Source organism: Phyllostomus discolor, chromosome 7 (assembly GCF_004126475.2).
Source record: "Phyllostomus discolor isolate MPI-MPIP mPhyDis1 chromosome 7, mPhyDis1.pri.v3, whole genome shotgun sequence".
Taxonomy (NCBI): Eukaryota; Metazoa; Chordata; class Mammalia; order Chiroptera; family Phyllostomidae; genus Phyllostomus; species Phyllostomus discolor.
The window spans coordinates 81341324-81361194 of NC_040909.2; the positions used below are offsets into that span (position 1 = coordinate 81341324).

Consider the following 19871-nt stretch of genomic DNA (forward strand, 5'->3'; position numbering starts at 1 on the left):
AAGATGTTTTCTGTGGAAAAATTATTTTTACCTCAATTTAGAAATATGAATTGGGTTTCGCTGGCCTGATCAGGAGAGGGAGCTTAATTGTGGTGCATTCTCTCTTCCTGCCATCTGCTTGCCACTCTCCTTCACCGCAGGCCACAGCATGCAGTGTCTGTGCTGGCCCTCATGCCTGCCACTGTGGAGTCTGACAACCAGGGTTGGCCAAGGTCATACTGCAGCACGCCCATTACTCACTGGCGCTGGGGTCAATGTTAACTAAGTTAGTGGGCAAGAACTCTGAGCTTTTGGCAAACCTCTTGTCAGGGAGCCACTGATTTGGCTCATGTGTGCTTAATCATGTTTCCATGGAAACTCCATAGTTTTCCAATTTATTATAATTGGAGAGTTTACATCTCCTTCCTCTCCCCGCCTATGTCATGGTATTACATAATCTTTCTCCAAGAACCTAAAAACCTCCCCAAGTTTTACATGGTTGCTTCAGGCCATTTAGGCCTTCTCAGATGACCACACATAAAAGATAACATCTCTTATCACCTCTTCTCCCCCAACAAACCAAGATACTCTCTATTTCAGCACCATTTAATTTACTTTATTCCATTGTATTTGTATTCATCACATAGCCTGAAATTTGTTTTGGTGGTCATTTCTTTTCTTCCCCCACTAGAATGAGAGGGTCACTGGAACAGTAATTCTTGCCTGTTTTGTGGCCTGTTTTGTATCCTCTCAATCTAGAATAGTGACCAGGAAATAGTATGTACTTAATAATTACTTTCTTGGGAAGTCAGTGCTTTTCTCCTGACCAAAATAGGCTTGGTTTTTAGAAGAATAATTCTAGTGACAGGATGGAAGGTACCACAGAAACAGTAAGGATGGTGACGGGATGGACAAGGGCAAGAATGATGGAGAAAGAGAAGCCTGGAGGCCTGGCAGCTGTCCTGTGTTGGTTCATGTCTCCTTGGGTGGGGAGAGCTAAGTTTCCTGATGTGGGGGGTTGGTGTTGGCTGCATCCCATGCCTGGAATGCTCTTTCTCTGGCTTCCCCTTTCAGTCTCACCTTAACTATAACCTGTTCATAGAGGCCTTTCTGGAAATTGGATCTCCAGAGACTCCAGACAACCAGCTGAGGTTCTGAGGTATTGACAGTGAATGCTCTGAGGACTTCAAGGTTAGCACGGAGGCCGTTAGGAAGTTGAGCTCCAATGAGGCAGAAGTTTGTCTTTTGAGTACATGGCATATAGTACATGCTCAGTAAATATTTATGGAATGAATGAATAAATGATTTTCCTGTGGTTTCTTTTGTTTCACCGTTAACATGTTTTCTACTTTGGTGTTGCAGTTATGTGTGTTCTTTCTTTTGGATGTAAGCACTAACAGCTGTTTGTTTTGAATGACTTATCTGTTTGAGAAGACAGTCCTGCCAGGTGCTGATGCTGTTCATCTACAGGCCAAATGTTTTCCTTCCTTCCCCTGCCACCGCCTTTTGGGCTGGTTTAACTTGGAAAACATCCCTGCCATGTGACTCTGCCATTGATCCAGAAATTCACAGTCACAGAAAAGCTTTGGGTTGGGGAGGAGCTCAAGAACAAACTCCCGTAATTTTATCAACATTAATCCAAGACAGGCTCATAGGACTGTGGGTAACAGGGATGAGAGTTCAGATCAAATCATACATCTATTTAGTGCTTGTTGTGTGCAGGAAACTGGTGTATGATATAGGAGACATTTCAAAGCTCAAGCGGCAGTGGGCCAGCGGGAGACATGGCACTCCACTCCAGAGCAATCACATCGGACAAACAGATGGAGAAACTGTGGAAACGGATGTGATGCCTGGTAGACAGTTGGCTTTGGAGCACCTGTGGTGTATAGGTTTGAGATTTTAGGAATCATAAAGGTGGGAGCAAATATTCAGAATAGTAATCTTAAAGGAGCAGGAAGATCCCAAATCATTAAAAACATGAAAATACTCTTAATGCAGATTGTATTCATAGAGGGAGAAAGGTGGACCAGCAAACTGTCTTCTTTCCTAACAGTGACATGAAGGATGGGGTATGTCTGGCCCACCTTAAGTAGAGTCTCAGATTCCTCCACTCCCCTTAAGAAACATGTGTTCAGTACTGCCTTGTCATAGCATTGTGAAGACTGTGCCAGCCCATGGGCTACACAACTTCAATTTCCCAGGTAGCACAGTGGAGAAAGCTGGTTCACTATCCAGGATTCAGGACAGACTCTACACAACTTGAAGATGGGAACAGCTTTGGGAAAGGATGGGAAATTCTCCCCACATGGTGAGAAATAATGCAGGGGCTTGAAAGCAAGATAGCCTTTGCCTGGATGTCCCAAAACAACTCTTGTCCCTCACTTCCTGTGTGGACACAGGGACACAGAGAAGCCCAACAGCTTCCTCAAAGTCTTCATGGAGCTGGGACTCCAACTCAGCACCTTTTCTGCAGAGTTTGAGAGCCCAGCTACCACATCCTCTAGTGTGGCCATTGGGCACGTCCTCCTTCTTTTCATGGTGGTGAATCAGTGGTTAAAATCCCCAAACTGTGGTTATGCACTGAGGGCATATAAATTAGTCACTCTTTTTCAATACAATTTTTTAAAAATTTTTTATCCTCATCTGAGCACATGGTTAATGATTTTAGAGAGAGGGAAGGGGAGGGAGAGAAAGGGAGAGAAACATCGATGTGAGAGAGAACCATCAATTGGTTGCTCTTGTATGTGCCCTGACTGGGGAGTGAAACTGCAACCTAAGCATGTACCCTGACTAGGAATCAAACCTGCAACATTTATGAGACGATGCTCCAACCAACTGAGCCAAGCTAGCCAGGGCTAAATGAGTCACTCTTGATCTTCCCAAATACCAAATGAATTTTAACAAGCTTTTATATAAAACTGGCCTTTATTGCAATTAAAAAAGAGCAAAGACAATTTGATAAGTGCCTTTAATTACAATGTACCTGCTATTTACATGTAATTATACATAGCTTGAATAAGGTTCATTACATGTAAACGATAAGATATTAGAAGTTCGACTCCAGCCTTTGGGGAAAATTCAGAATAAAAATACTACAGGCAGAAACACAGAAAAAAAAAATAACCATTTCAGTCTGTAGGTACCATACATGGATGAATGATCAAGACCTGGTCCCAGAAGAGAGTTGTATATATAAATCAAATTGAAACTTACTCTTAACATGACTAACAGTATTGCTATTGTTTAAGCCCTAAACATAATAATTGGATCATTAAAAACAATACATCAATTTATATAGCACCTTCCTTCCAGAGTTCAAAGCATTGGTATTTCCCTATGTTATCTCATTTGTTTCCATAACATCCCTATGAGGTAGGCAATGGTTGGTATCATTATCTCCACTTTGTATATGGAGAAACTGAGGCACAGAGAAGTTAACTCATTTGTTCAATGTCACATAGTAAAGTTAATGCTGGAACAGTGACCATAGAGCTGTGAGCTCGTCTCCAAAACCAATGCTTCTTTTTAAATTATTGCCTCTGAGAATTTAATTCAACACCTTAATCCACATTTCCAAGAAATAAAAAGTTTGCATTTTTTTCTCCCATAAAAGTTGTTGAACTACTACTATACACAAGAAACACATATTCTGGGGTAGATGTTAGACTGATGCTACACTGTTCTAGAGTTTGTGGAAGTTTTTTGTTGGGTTTGTTTTTCCATTATGAGGAATTTCTTTTCTTAGTTAAAACAAAGTCAGGAGTCTTTAGATGAATATCTGAAAGGATGCATTTAGTGACCTACAAATTATAGTTTTAGTAACCATATTATGCTAGCTATAAACCAGGTTGATTTCCTGAATTTATAAAGAAGAAAATATCTAAGCAATAATTTAAATCTTTGAGATAGCCTTGCTCATTTATACCTACTTACACTTGCTCCTTAAGAGATTCAGAGTGGTGGACAAAGATTTGGGATAATATATTTCCCAGACACATAATCAGACAGGGGCAGGAAGCCTTGCCCACATCCCTTAGTTCAAATTTTACTTCTGGTCCAGCCCCGCCCTCCCACCCCCCAGCCCCAGAATGAAGTATGTAGTTGGTACTCAGAAAAAAAATTTTTTTTAAAGTGTCAAAATCTGAGGCATATGGGACCCTCTCAAATGCCTGTGAATGTGAATATAAAATTCAGCTTTCCTGATATTTTCCCCTGGCTTCTACCTTTGCAAGCATCACTGTGCAGCTGCTTTCCAGGACACCAGGAGGCAGTGTAGAGCAGCCCCCAGGAGTCAGCTTTCTAGTTACCCCTCCAGGAAATACAAGAGAAGCCTGTGTTCACACACAAATTGTTAAAAAGTATGAAAGCTTGTGGAATGGGTCACGAACACCACGCCAGATTCATTTATGGGTTTTACACTAAAATACATAAAAACTTGTCAAGGGCATGTTCGAGTCCCTTACAGGCAGATCAGACCTTAGGGTCAGTCTCCTGGCTTAGGAAATGTGGCTGCTGTCTATCACCAGAGCCTCTCCTACCTCAGTGGGGACCTAACCAAACATGTGAATCATATTAATACATATAATAACGTTAAAAAATTTTCTAAGCTTAAGAAAGGAAAAGGAAAGAATTTGTTTTAAACTCATGGTTTCCAACTTGTAGAGTTAAAAAAACAAACAAACAAAAGGAAACAAAACCAGATGTTATGACCAGACAGTTCTGGAGTGCTGACCCCAGGGGCAAAGGCTGGTCTCTCTTTTCACCTTAATTGTCCTATTAAGGGTGACAAACTACTATACTGGGTGGACTTTTAAAAATTAAATGCATAAAAAGAATGAGCAGCTATCTGTTCTGTTAATTTGGAAAAAAAATTACGGTCTAGAATATCCATTCAGATAATAACTATGATGTTAAATTTACTTAGAGTGAACTTACAAAAATCAAAACTAAACAAAACTATCAAGACTAATGCTGATGGATCCTTAGGTGTCCAGAGAGGGAGATCTGCAGCCTTTGTGCACCATTCACCTGGGCTCATCCATAAAGGGAGCTTGGTTGGTTTCTCACTCCAAACATCAGTTTGCCTAGGAACATCCAGGTTATTCAGTGTCTGGTAACTGCAGTTAGATGCTTGAACACTCTCATTTCCTCAGGACATGGGAGAGTAGCTCAAACTAGTAACAACTAACATAACTCACAAGAAGTATTTCTTTCATAGGATGGGGGGGCAATAGCTACCTGGCTAAAACAGATTATTTTATAAATGATTACTTCTGACAAAAAAGGGTTTTTTTCCCCTTTAAAATAAACAGTGTTCCATTTTATAGGGAACTATTGGTCCACTGCACAAAGACTGATCTTCAACTGGAGTTTTAGGAGACATAGGACTGTCTCAGTGCATTGTGGGGAACAGCGAGCTTACCAGTTACACCATGGTCATGTGAGAATTTTTCTGCATTTGTGAGTTTGAGTACTCAACACAATTTTTTAAACGCTGTTTTCCATGGCCCCTTAGTGAGAACCATTCTCATGAGAGATGTGGGCAACGCTGTACCTGGCTGAGCAAAGCTCATGACAAAGCACAACTAGCATCTGCTTTCCCGGGTTGGTCTGTGGTTTCACTTGGGTAGCCCACCACGCAGGAGAAAGAGGTGGGTGGAGCTGTCTGCTCACCACCTGGAGCTGAGATGGCTCTATGCCAAGAGGCAGGGCTGTCAATGGTACTGGGGAAGATAGACAAGAGAAGACATCCTGGAAACAGCAGACTAGGAAGGACTGGGGTGGGGAAGAGGCCCAGAGGTTGTGCTGGGCAAAGTGACAAAAGGTATTCTGTGCAGGAGGAGCCCAGGCGAGACTGGAAGAAATAGTGCCTCCCTGCCCACAATCTTTTAACTGCTTCTTCAGAGGACTAGAGTCAGGGAGGAAAAAATTATAAGCTGTGGAAGGCAATGTGAGATATTTTTGGACTAAAACTAAGGTTTAAAAATTCCCAGCACAACTTCTCACTCTTGTGAGTTAAAAATTTGACCATGACAGAGACATTTTGACACATTGAGTCAAATTCCCTCAGTGTCATGAATTGTTTTTGAGCAAGAGTATTTTGAAACTGTGGGACTGCCTAGCAGATAATAAGTTAGTTTTGGGGGGAACTATTTTTATGAGGAAAAAAATGCATGGACAATGAAATATAAATTCCTATACGTTTACCTATATTTCAAACTTCCCCTGAACATGTGAGTCATATTATTACAGCACAAATATTTAAGAGGTAATAACATTAAAATATTTAAAACAATATTAAAAATATTTAACAAACAGAAGTCTGAGGAATAACAACTACCAGCCTTTATAATCCATTACACAAGGTGATTTGAGACACCCAAACTTCAGTACGTTTTTAAAAATACTCATATGTGTGTGGTAAGCAATGAAAAATCTACTCTAACTGCATTAAAAAGAATGGTTACCAAATTGAATGCTTAAAAAAATTGCCTTTTTAACAAAACTTGCATTTCCCATTTCATCTGTCATGAAGATGAATCTGAACTACCATTTCTTAGTTAAATAAAAGAACCTGGAAAAATAATAAAATACTTTATATAGAGACTGGACATAAACATGGACTTGAACAGTAGAAAAAAAGCACTTATGAATGTTCTCTTCTGGATCACGGTTTCATTGAATTTACTTTGGTAATTTATCACGGTTTCTGGACTGATCTCTCTAAGTCAAACACTTTCTAAGTGCGTACAACCTGGCTAATGCCACTGTCAAAAACAATGTATCAAAGAAAAGGTATAATACAGAGCAAGAAAATACTGCCACAGGACCAGGAATCTCAATTTCATTGCAAATGAAGCCATATTTGCTATTACAGACACATGCTTCTATTTTCACTCAGTCACTTATTAACAGAAAATATTACACTTTAACTTCGCTCAATTACACAGCACAATGAGCCTGTCAAGATTTCCTTGAAATATCCATCAGTACCTATGGGGCTTCCAGCAGCCAAAGTGAAGCTGGCTAGGCACCAGACATCAACACTTTCAGGGGAATGGCATCACCGGATCCCATGAAGTCACATTTACAAGGAACACTGAAAACTGTCATTGACTCATTCACAAAGTCCTCATGCAGTCTCGCACTGAAGCTCTGTGACTACAGCTTGGTTATCAGCTCAGAGCAGTTACTTTCTACATCAGACTCCAGCACTACTTATGGATTCTCTGGTTTCTGAAGAGGATGAAAGAAAATGGCCCCACATGAGAATAGGCTCTGCTTCTGCTACCTGGTGTGGTCATCCTGCTGTGGCCCCATCCAGCTCACGTGGCTCTTGTAGCTTCTGGCCAGGTCGCCTCTCCAATACCTGAGACACCTGTTCACATCTCCTCTCATGAGGCTGAATATACAGTGAGTCACATAGATAATAAAACTATTTAAAATACCATGGCTCTTCAGCTAGAATTATGGAAACAATTTAAAATCTGAATTAATTCATTAGGAAAACTAAATGAGAGCAACTTAAGAAGGTTTTCTTATAAATACCAAATGAAAAGTATTGAAAAATTGTTGTTTCTTTTCTGCTTTTATTACGATAGTCTTCATACTAGTAAAATAAACATTCAAAATACTTAATAGAATAATAGGACATGTCCTAATGAATTAAGCACCAGAAGATATATGTGTATATATGTGTATACCTGTGTGTGTGTATATATATATATATATATACGATTTGTTACTGGTTAAAGTGAGTAAATGCTCTAACTAGAAAAATGAAAATACATATAAGAAACAAAGCCAGTGACATGCTGAGGTTAAGTTTTATTTCTTGATGTTGCCTTCCTACTGTTAGTTAGCTCTCAATTTGAATTAACTCTTAGATTCTGAGGGCAAATAAATCAGTAATTGCCTTTTCCCAAAAAGGAGAGCTTCAAAAGCTTTCCTAGAACTAATGATGTAATTGAGTGCAGGGTAGGAACAAAAATTACTCTACAAAAATTACTTTTTTTCAAATTTAAAATTTCCACAAACATTTTGCATAAAACAGGCTACACTTCCCTGTTGACTGAATTTGGGAAATAGTAAAAGCAGTAGAAAAAAAGTCTACTAAACTTTAAAAATTTTTGAACAAGGACAAAAATCCTACTTTTAGGCAAAAGAAGTTTATAATTCTGATTTATATGAGGAAAAAAAGACTTGCCTAAAACTTATTTTTATCTTTTTGTATGATTTCACTAACCTAGGTTATTATAATGGAATGTATAATATGGATGTCAGATGTCAAAATTGACTTTTAAAGGTACAGATAGTTCTTTTTTTTTTTTTTTTTTGGTAACTACCTTTCGTACATTTAAACTATAGCATTTAACTCAAAATGAAACCCCTTTTGAAAGAAGCTGTAGGCTTTTGTCCAATTCAAACAATGCAGCACAAATTTTTGACAAATACAGCAAAAGTGATGGCATTTATGAAACACTGCATATAAGGTCAAACAGTGATGACACATCAATAAACATCCTTCACTCAGGTGCCAGTGGTCAACAGAACAGAGCCATGTCTGGAAGCCACGTCTCCAATGCTCTGAGGCTCTGCTATCCCTCATTTTTCAGAATCTGTACTGGAGGACCTTATAGTTCCCTTTAAAGTAAACCTATAACACTTTGTATTCCAGCTTATTTTTAGCGCCAGATCTCGAATGAAGAGAGATACTTCAGTGCACATTTTCTGGCTGTACTGCACAGCCTGCATTTCAATGCTTCTGGGGGAAACTGATGATAATGGAATTTCAAGAGGCTATGACTATTTATAAAGAGCTTCTCTCTTTAGGTGGTTTTTATACTTTACAGATGATACTCACTTCCCACTTCCCTGGCAATAAATAAAACATAAAATACAGTAAACTTTCAAACGGTCAGGCACTCCCGAAGGACATGATGCTGCAGGCACAGTGCTAGGGGGGCCATAGGGCATGGCTCTCACCATACACTAAAGGAACCCCATGACACAGGGATGGCTGGGTCAAACTCATTAATATTAGCAGTGAAAAGTACCAAGCAAAAACAGTGCTTATTTAGGAAGTAAATTCAGAGGGCAAGGGTCTCGTACCATCTGGGTAACTCCCTAATCTGAGGGAATTCTGCCATTATCTTCTAATCAGTGATGATGGTGCTTGTGCACACGGACTCTTGAAGCAAGTGACCAGGCTGAGTGAAAAATGACAACCAGTGTGCGTGAAGAGAGCTCGCTTCACAATTTCAGGAACATATTGCAGAGCAGTCACAAACCAAGCCGAGAGTGTGAGGGATGGAAAACACCTTACTGAGTGTCAGTGAGCATCCAGTCCCTAGAGTTTTCAAATGCTTCCCCCTCCCAATCACATTCTTTGTCATAACAAGTGATGACAGCAAGGTGGTGCAATCTGAAAAGTCACAGATACCCCAGCGGTGTGGAATAATTGCTTGTCTCTCTGTTTTCCCTTTAAGAGTATAGACAGCTCCCTTTCTGTATCCCACACTGTAATGACCGGGTTCCTTTTAAAGTGAAAAGTGAGTAACTTTCCCAAAGTTGGCCTTATAAAATCTAAAGAGATGATTAAATTCAGACCAGGCTTATTTTCAATCTGAGTTACTACAAACACTGATTTTTGTAAAATGGAGGGAAAAAATTATGTAGTCCAGTACTCGCAAATACTGTATTTGCAATTCATCATTTTCTTCAAAATGTAACCAAATCTTAAGAATTATTTATACCTTCATGAGTAATGCACAGTCACCCTTAGTTAGATTTTGTTCTTCTTTCCATTTTACCACTTCAAATTCTTCAATATTTCCCATCACAAACCACTGAAAATGATCATTTATGATCATTCCACTGATTTCTCTGAGAGCTAGATGATTTCGATCAAGAGCTCCAAGTACCATTTGACAAGTTTGAGTCTTTAAAAACCTTCAGTGTTTTAAACACTTGGTTAGAAAAATGATAATAATGATTTGTAACTTCCTAGCTTATGTGCTTTAAGGTGTCTTTTCAAAATGAAAGTATAAATCATTGTACATAAAATCAAAATAGTTAATATACATTTTTCTGGCACTTTCTAGAAATTAGGCATTAAACATAAAACATCTTATAAATTTATATAACAAAAATAAATGTTTACATTTTAATCTCAGCTAGATTACCTTAGGGCAGCAGTTAATTTATGGAACTCATGCTGCTGGTGTGGCCTCACAGATCATGGGAAACACACATTCAAGTCCACAGCCAGTCGGAGGCGGCCGTCGTGGGCTGTCCAGGCGTGAGGTCTGTGTCCCGACATAGACATTAAGGCTCTCTGTTTTGGAGGAATGGGCCCTGGGCTAAAACAAGTACAGTAGTACCGCAGCGTTCACCACAAATACTTCAAAGATTTTGAAGTTCCAAATACTGGGAGGAAAATTGTTTTGACTAGAAAAATAAAATAAAGCATCTAAAAATGACTTCAAATCCTTTGGGAGAAGCTGCTGATGTGGAGTGTCTGTATCAGAAGGCATGAAGACTCAAGACCCTTGAGAGGGCATCTGACAGTACCAGCAACCACAGTTTCTTACCATCTGAAAACACCTATACTGAAGGCAGAGGCCAAGCCCTTTGGGTGAAATTCCTTGGAATGAACCAGTAGAAATGGGGAGATTTCAAGGGGGGAAATAGCAGACAGCAACCAAAGAAGGAAGGAAGGAAACCTGGCTCTTCTGAACGGCAGTATTTAGGCAGGTGGAGTTGTGGTTCCTCTGCTGACAGCTGGAACCTGTCCCGAGGATGTGGGGACATGAGGACTGTGCTTGGGTGTGGCAGTGCCTGGCAGCCAGGTATGCACCTTCCTGTTCCCAAACTCCAGGCAGCTTCACTGTCCTTAGTCATCAAAGCAGCATGTAAAGTGGAAGGGACTGCTCTGTGTCTTCTTCTCGTCCCCTACCAGATGGTCCTAGGCTCTCAGGGGCTGTCTTCTGAGTTTCTAGAGCCTGGTGACATCTCTGCATTGCTGCAAGTCCCCAATGCTCTCGTAGTCATTCTCCTTTGGACAGGGGCCACAGTGGCCACTTGTCTCCAGGATGGCCTTTTCATCCTCTCTGCTCAGAGTCTGGATTGCCTCGTAGTCAGGCTCAGGCTCCTCCCGGGGTCTCCCTGCCTGTGGAATCATGCTGATGCTGTTGGAGTTTTCTCAAAGTCTTTAACAGTCGCATAGAGGTCATTACAGGAAGACAGGGGCCTCTGAACAGCTCCTGAGCTGGACTCTGGTGCTTTAAGGGACTGTTCTGATTTATTCCCAGGTTGCCCAGGTTTATTTACAGATGAATACATGGCTGAGATCTAGAAAACAAAGGCAAAATCAAATAAAAAAGCTTCAAGCTTGATCTCACCTTTCAGTGACAAGCTAGATAGTTAGCATTCCCGAGTGTGTGTCCCTTTAAGAATTTTGACCAGATTGCCCTCCCTCCTCAGCTTTATTGAGATATGATTGACATACAACATAGGTAAATTTAAGGTGTACAGCATGATGATTTGATATGCACCCATACTGTCAAATAATTACCATGTTACCATTTTTAGGGTGTTGGTGATACAGTTAAGCTGTAGTCTCAATAATTTTGAGTATAAACTATGCTACAGTATCATTAACTCTAGCCCCATGCTGGACATTAGATCCAAGAACTTGTCCATCTTATAGTAGGAAGTTTGTACCCTTTGACCAATGTCTCCCCATTTCTCCCCTACCTCCAGCCCCTGGCCACCAGCAGCCTACCCTCTATTTCTATGATATCAGCCTTTTATTAGATTCCATATATATTTGAGTACATAAATATCCATCTTTCCCTGTCTGCCTAATTTCAATTGGCATAGTGCCCTCAAGGGCACAACTGGCTGGAATTACTTCTTTTTAATGGTTAAATAATATTCCATTGTGTATGTATGAGGTCTGTTTGGAAAAGGCCCAGTCATTGTTAATATAACAAGAATGGTTTGCACGACATCAATGTAACCTGACAGCCAAGGAGAGTGGACTGGAGTGCACATGCATGAACAATGACGACTTCACTGTATTAGTCAGTGGGGGAGGTAGATGACTTTGAGTGAGAATGTGTACTGTGTGGCTGTCACACTCAAAATGACTGAGCAAGCAGAGCAATGAATCTGCATCAAATTTTGTGATAAGCTTGAACATTCCTCTGCAGAAACTATTCAGATGATTCAGAAGGCTTTCAGGGACAATGCAATGAGTGCAGTGCAAATAATAGTGTGGCACAAATCCTTCAAAGACAGTCTCTGTTGAAAGGGATCCACATTCTGGAAGGCCTGGAAAAAGCAGAACACCTGAGATCGTTGAATGTTTACAGGCTGCAATCAACAAAGGTTGGGGACTGACAGTGTGAAAACCAGAAGGTGATCTGGGGATTCCAAAAACTACGAATCCTGTGTCCAAGATTTTGATGCAGGATCTTGGCCTGAAACGTGTTGTGGCAAAATTTGTTTTCTGGCTTCTGCTACCAGAGCAGAAGGAACATCGTGCTGAAGTTTCTATTGACTTGATTCAAATCACCACCAATGAACCAGATTTCTTCAAGGTCATAACTGGAGATGAATCATGGGTCTATGACTATGCATAGGATCAGGAAACTAAGGCCCGGTTGTCCTAATGGATGTCACCTGGTTCTCCACACCCAATGAAGGTACAGCAAAATTGCAGCAAGATCAAGACCATGATAACTGTGTTCTTTGATTGGGAAGGTGTTGTCTATCACAACTACGCTCCTCCAGGCCAAACGAGGAGTACCACCTTAATGTTCTTTGTCAGCTGAGAGATATAATATTACAAAAACGGCTGTAGCAATGGGCAACTGGGGATTGGAAGCTTCATCACAACTCTCCTGTTCATGCATCATGTCTCATGCAGAATTTTTTGGTGAAACATCAGATCACTCAGGTGACTCAGCTCCCCTACAGCCCAGATTTGGTGCCCTGTGATATCTGGCTTTTTGCAAAACTAAAATCACCTTTGAAAGGGAAGAGATTTCAGCGTTGGTGAAATTCAGAAAATATGATGGGGCAGCTGATGGTGATTCCAACAAAGGATTTTGTTGAGTGTTTTGAACCGTGGAAGAAATACTGGGAGAACTGTGTGAGGTCCCAAGGTGCTTACTCTGAAGGCGACTGAGGCATCACTGTCTTAAGTACAATGTTTCTTGTATCTTGTATCTTCTTTAATAAATATCTCTATTTGTCACCTTATATATATATATATATATATCTTTTACACATATATAAAATAAAATTTTCTTTATCCACTCATCTGTTGACAGACACTGAGGTTGCTTCCACATCTTGGCTGTTGTGAATAATGCTGCAATGCACATGGGGGTGTAGGTATCTCTTTGAGATAGTGATTTCATTCCCCTCAGACAAATCCCCAGAATTGGGTTCTTTATTGTTCGTACTAATCCTGCAGTACATTACTAGGGAGCAGTTATGCAGATTACCTTCAATTTTGTAAGTAGACTAGTCCTGTTAGCACAGTTCCATGAAAACTTGGTTCTTTCCAGGCTACTGAGGGTATGAGAGAGGGTAGGCGGGCAGCTCAAGGCCCCCGGGACCTGACCACACATTGCATCTCATTTTATTTCTATATCAGAAGGATATTTCACCTGAAAAGGTGCTCTACTGCTTTATAAAAAAAGGCAGAAAACAGGTACTAGATGAGTGGTTTTCAAACTGTGGGCTTTGAACCAGGTGCAGAAGGACGTAGAAATTTAAGAGAAAGGCAAATTCTGATCCTGGAACCATTGAGTCAGAAACTCCAGGCCTAGGTAGAGCCCAGATTCTATTGCTCACGTGACAACCACTGAATTGGACTTTGATCCACTTTCCTGCATAGTCAGAAGCAGAGTCCTGGGTTCTGCTCAGCAGTACACATATTTTTGTAAGAGTATGGTCTATTTGATTTCATTGCATACAGTTGGTTAAGTAAATACTTACAACAAGGTGAAGTTTCTTTAGTGGGCAAATTCATTCTTATTTGCAACCAACCAACTCAGAAATGAAATTAGAGACAATTATGGTAACGCTCTTTCTTATGTGAGGAGCAGGCTCTTTTCCAAGCACAACTACTTGGTGTCACTAATAACACATTCCATATATTCTTTAAAGTTGAGAGTGATTTAATTTTCATTGGTAATGCTAGAATAGATATACTGATTAAGAGATTATCTGGGGAATTATTTTATTGTTAAAAATCATGGTTGTAAATAAGTAAACACAGCCTTCATTACCCGTACACATCTTGGCCACAGTGACTGATTTATCCAAACAACTGGGAAATAAATGAACATGCTTCCTGACAGACGCTCGGTTTTGCAAGTGTGGAGCAAGCTTTTCCTTCTTCCACACTGCCACATGCTGTGGATGGAGCTCCAGCTGGCCTCACCAGTTCCAGCTTCTCAAGGTCTGCCTGACACGTGAGAGTTGGTAGTTTGCATCATGACGGCTTGCTCACTGTTGCCAGGCCATGATGATCCAAAGATTTAGTGACAGAACTCATCTTTGGCCAACTCTGGCCATGGTGATCTGACCATTCTGATGACTACTCAATGAACATTTCACCTTGGAGGTTTTAATGGGAAAATGAGTCTCAGAATGAGGCCATAATTTCTTTGAATTTAGGAAGAATAAAAAAAAAGTGTCTGCTTTTCATAATGAAGTGCAAACATATGGAACTTTTTCATCTGAAAAGTAGTCCAAGCCAAAATGCGGACAGATTACAAAGGGGTGAATTGTGGGTGACAGTGGTGAGGGGCCAGCACAGCTGATGTCCACTCTCACCCTCAGGGGCATGGAGGAGGGACCCACCTTCCCCTGGACTGTAAAGGTGTAAGCTAGCTTCTCAACACTGGCTCTGTTGTTTTCCTCAAGTTCCTGCCCCATGGAAGAAATACTCTTTCTAAAAAAATTACAGGCTCTCCCATTAACTGGCAACTTAATATTACCTCTGGGCATGTACCTAATGTGCAGAGGGTGTCATTGTAAATTCTCTTATAAAAATTCCTCAAGTCTCCTAATATCCATTTTGAATATGTCTTCTATGACTAATGTTTCTTTTTGTATAAGGTTTCTCTTCAAGCCCTTAGCTTTGAATTTTTTCTCTTTAAAATGTATTTAGCTTTGCAATTTTTCTATTCAAAATCTTTCATTTTTATTACTCAGTCTGTAAATTGTTATGTTCTCATAAATCACTCTCTTCCTAGTTCCCATTTCTCTGCTTTTGATAACCAACCCTTTCTTGTCATTCCCTTACAGTGGGGTGACTTCTGACTCAGGTCTCAGTTTCAGTCTGACCTGTCTGACATCACACACAAAAAGAGATAAATGACTTTCACGTTTATTTTTCTTAAGTCTTCTTCCTCAAATGAATACACATGAATCATAGTTCTTTATTTCATGATAAAAATTCAACAGTATAACTAGGTCCTATTTTCAAAAGCCATGAACAAATGTAAGGTAAGAAGGAAGGTAATTTAATATTTTACATGGTCTTGGTTTATTTTACATAGGATTTGTCTCCAGATCTCTTATATATTCTATTTTCTTTTCCCCAAAGGAGTGGCTGTGGAACAGGGTGAAAAATGCTGGAGGGAGGCCAGGGAGCTGCCCTGGGCCCTGGCAGGAGGGCGCTGTTGGATGGAGATGGGGCACACATCAAAACCACTGTTTGGAGGTGGAACTGAAGGGATGTGGCTGCTGGCTGCATCTGAGGATGGTGAGGAAGATGGGGTGTCAAGGATGACTGCTATGGATGTGGCTTCTGCAACCAGGAGGCTAGATGGCAGGTCCTTGCCCTGGGGAGGACTCCTGGAGAATGGGCAGCACCACCCATGACAAATGCTTCTGCTCCTTGAACTTTCCATGTGGAGATGCAATGTCTGCGTATTTCAGGCCTCCACTCTGCCCAATACAGGAGGTGATGCATCTGCATATGTACATCACTCTTGTACATGGACAAAATTTACTGTGCAAAGGAGTCCACATAGAAGCCACTTGCCACCAGATCAATGAAGGCACCCAGCTCTATGTTGAAGCCTAGCTTGACAGTAACATACACAATGGCTTTTACAATGTTCACACTCCATTGAAGTTTGCTCAGTGATTTTTCAGCCCTGGTGGTTGGGAGAACCTGCAATCCTTCCTTGTTGGCTATACATCTGGCCTGGCCCAGCCTGGAACTGCATGTCCTGAAGTTCCCAGCTCTCTGCCTCCAACATTCTCTAAGGACAAGGGCTGCCTTAGTCTCTGGGCCTGCATCAACACCTCCCCTTCCTTATACCAATTTCCTATATTTTCCAACCCATGATGAATTTCCTTCTCACATGGACTTCCAGACTGCTGACTGAACTCCCATACCTAAATCCCTCTCTTCTCATTCCTCTTTCCTCCCCCCCTCCCTTCTTGATTTTTTCCTGCTTCCTTTTTCCCACTCAGTGTCCTTTACATAGCTGACCTGTCCATCCCATCTGCCAGTGACTCCATCTGAGCCATTACAGAGCCAATGTCTGAACCCTGAGTGACAGACATATGCTTCAGAGAGCATTTTAGATTTTTTGGACAAAGGGTCATGTGACAGTGTGTTTATTCAAGGAGGGATGCTCTGTTCTTTAGTATAGGGGTTTTCCTATGATTAAAAACAAGACTTACCTCTTCTTCTGTAAGAGTTGGGTCTTCTTCACGGGACTTATATGACAGGGAACTAAATCTCTGTTAGAAACACAGGAACCAAGGGAAGGTGGGGTACAGTCAATATCCAAATTTTCTTTCATGTATGTTTTGATACATCTATGTATTAAAATGTTTTGAAATGACTTTTAGGAAATAAATTATTTTCTACAATAAAATTATGTAAAGCACCAAAGGAATAAACACATAAAACTGTATTGTGTGTTGTTTTGGAATACCCAGTAGTAGTAGAGAAATATCTTCTGATTTTTGTATTTGAATCTGTAGGTACAAATAAGTCCAATAGACTACTGTTTAAATTCTAATTGTCACTGATTGATCATCAATGAACAACTGATGATAAAGTAAATTGTGTTTTTTATGGAGTGCCTGAATTTTGTATTTCTACAGTTTGCGTGAGTCACCAGGAAGATTCTTAAGTCACGTAGAAACTTCTCACAGCTAATGGAGAAATCCACTCACGTTTTGTGATCTGCTCCTGGCCCCAGTGCTCAGTGATTCTGGCTCCTGGTTCACTGATTCTCTCTCTAACACACCTCCTGCCTACATTAAAGCTTCCTGATTTCAACAAATATGAATCCTTTCAAACCTTGCTCTTTAGTTCCTTGACCTCCCCACACTGCCCTCCTCCACCTGTCCTCACTGCTCATCTCTGGGCCACAGCCCGGACCTTCTCATGCCCTAAACAACAGCCCATAGCCACTGCACCATCTCAACTCCTCGGCAGCCCCTTCAGACCAGCTCTCACCCTTCAAGTGCACCCCTTCCAGAACCCAGTTCCAACAATCCTTCCCTGCTGTTGGCTCCAACCCCCTTTTTTAAATGTCTGCTTTTCCTTGTGTCTTTCCTTTCTGCTCTATGGAGTGTAGACCCCAGAGCCAGCATCATAACACTACTATAAATACTCAGTTCCCTTCCTGGTCACTGGAGAACTCAACCCTTGTGGAAAAAAGTTTTAATGGCTTTAGGCAGCATAAACTTCCCATTTGTTTTATTATCTTTGGTAATATGAAGGTCAGAAAATTAAACTGTTTTTGTATTTTACGATTATGTTCACTTTCATTGGTGCTCTCAACAACTGATTTCATAGATAAGACAAAAAGAGGAAATACTACAATGACTTACTTGCTGTAGCCCATATAATCTTAGCTAGGGTCCACCTTTTGACCATGAACTCCAGATAGTTTGAAGGCTACTATTGATGGACTAACCCTTCCCTGGCCTTCCTACTAAAACCTGAGAAGCAACCTTGCTTTTTCCTTTGTAGAAAATAGAAATTAGATATAACGGCCCCCAAAGGGCCCACGTCTCAACCCCTTGAGCCTGTATATGATGTTAGGGGGCATGGGCAGAACTAAGGACACAGAACTCAGCCTAGAGAAGACTGAAACTAGTTAAACCCCAAGGAAAGAGGGACAGCTGGAGACGAGAATTTCAAACTATTGTGGCTCATACATCGCATCATGGACACGCAGAGAAGGCTTAAGGATCATTAATATATTTTAGAGCTTTGCTGACTATCTAAACTTGAGGTACAGGTTATTGTTTAGAAATCATTGCAAAATAAAATCTCTTACTTGATTTATATAAAAGATTATGCTTAATCAGACACAACCAGTGGCACCTATGAGTTCCTTTTCTTGTGTATGTTCCTTGCTTTGATGTCTGGGATCTGGAATGGATAGGAGTCACCTCACCGCTGGAGATGACAGCAAACTGAAGAGACTAAATGAGCGGCTGAGTCTAGTCTCCTTAACTATTGGTTTTCAAAAGAAAGAAAACAACATGTGGCCCCAATTCGACATGATGTAAAAATTGGAAAATATTCAGGCAAGCTGCCCAGGGAGAAATATTTTATAAACACAAGAGTTTGGTCTTTTACTACCTGAAGGGGAAAAAGTCAAACACAGCTTACGCCAAAATAGCTTTTACCATTCACCAAATCCGAACCTGTTTGTATGTATTTCCCCAAACAATGCACCTGAAAAATGCCCAGGTTTGCTAGATTTCTACCGTGATAAAAGCACATGAAACAATGTCAGAACTCACCTTGTTGCTGTCACGAGTCCCTTCTGGGGCACTTTCTTCTCCTGCCTTTCTGTTGTCCTTCTCTTGAAGGTTCTCATTCTCATCCAGAAGTTTAACAGGGACTGGTGGTGGGGCTTCCTCTTCTGGATCATGGGAAGCTTCCAGAACATTGTCTGCATTCATGCTTTGCTGGCACTTTTTGTTCCTGTCCACAGAGGCATATTCAGCAAAGTCGGCTCTGCCTTCGGCTGGGAGCTCCTTCAAAGCACAGGTCACCTTGAACTGGCCACTGGGGCCTTTGCCTGGGGGTGCAGTTGCAACCACCTCCTTGATCTCCTTGACGGTTTCATATAGGCAGTCCTCTACCATGTTCTCCTGGGACGAGCTGTCCTTGAGCACTTCATATGGCCCTTCTGTCCCCACCCCTGGGTCTCCATCCATGCTCCTTGCACTAACCATTGTGCCCACCGCACTGTCTGGAGGAATTCTGGGCAGTTCCCGGCTCTGGTGACACTTGGGTTTCCCTGTGCTGTCCTGAGAATCCAACAGGTCAGAGGCCGAGGTCTGGACCTCCTCATAATGTTGCATGCAGGTCACGGTGCTGTCTTCTGAGACAACTAGAGCAGAAGTAAGGGGAGAAACACAATTCCTGGAATAACTGTTTCAGGGACTCAGATCATGTATAATGTCAACGGGCTTATCTGTGTTTGACTCTTGGCTGCAAATTACAGATGTTCCGATTGTTAGCTGACATTCTTACTTCAATCACATCTTTCCAACACAGTATTTAATAAGTTGTCTTGGCTGCACATTTGGTTCCCAGTTACTTTCACTTTCTCTTGATACTTCTGATGGGACCCTTGAGGCAGAGACCTTGTATGCCCAGAGCTTGAGAGTGACATTCACGGGGCCACACAGTGAAAGGCTCAGCAGCCCAAAGACGGGAGTGTCTGGTGGCCACTCTCCCTGGCCCTATTGGCCTCCCTGTTCGGAGGGGATAATTGCTGGCCATCCCCTCTCAAAGGACACTGTGTTTGGCAGACGTCATGAGGATGATGGGTCAAAAATATGCCCTCAGTGTCACAAAGAGACCTTTAAAG

The 19871-nt window shown here is 41.2% G+C and overlaps 1 protein-coding gene across 1 annotated transcript in view; it reads right to left on the reverse strand.

Annotated features, from left to right (window-relative positions):
- Positions 1 to 2933: 2933 nt before the first annotated feature.
- Positions 2934 to 19871, reverse strand: part of PAG1 (phosphoprotein membrane anchor with glycosphingolipid microdomains 1) — a 131190-nt gene continuing 114252 nt past the window's right edge. The window contains 4 exon segments of the mRNA XM_028519017.2: positions 2934 to 11167; positions 11170 to 11334; positions 16705 to 16764; positions 18793 to 19388. Of these exon segments, the coding sequence (XP_028374818.1) occupies positions 10979 to 11167; positions 11170 to 11334; positions 16705 to 16764; positions 18793 to 19388 (1010 nt within the window). The 3' untranslated portion in view covers positions 2934 to 10978.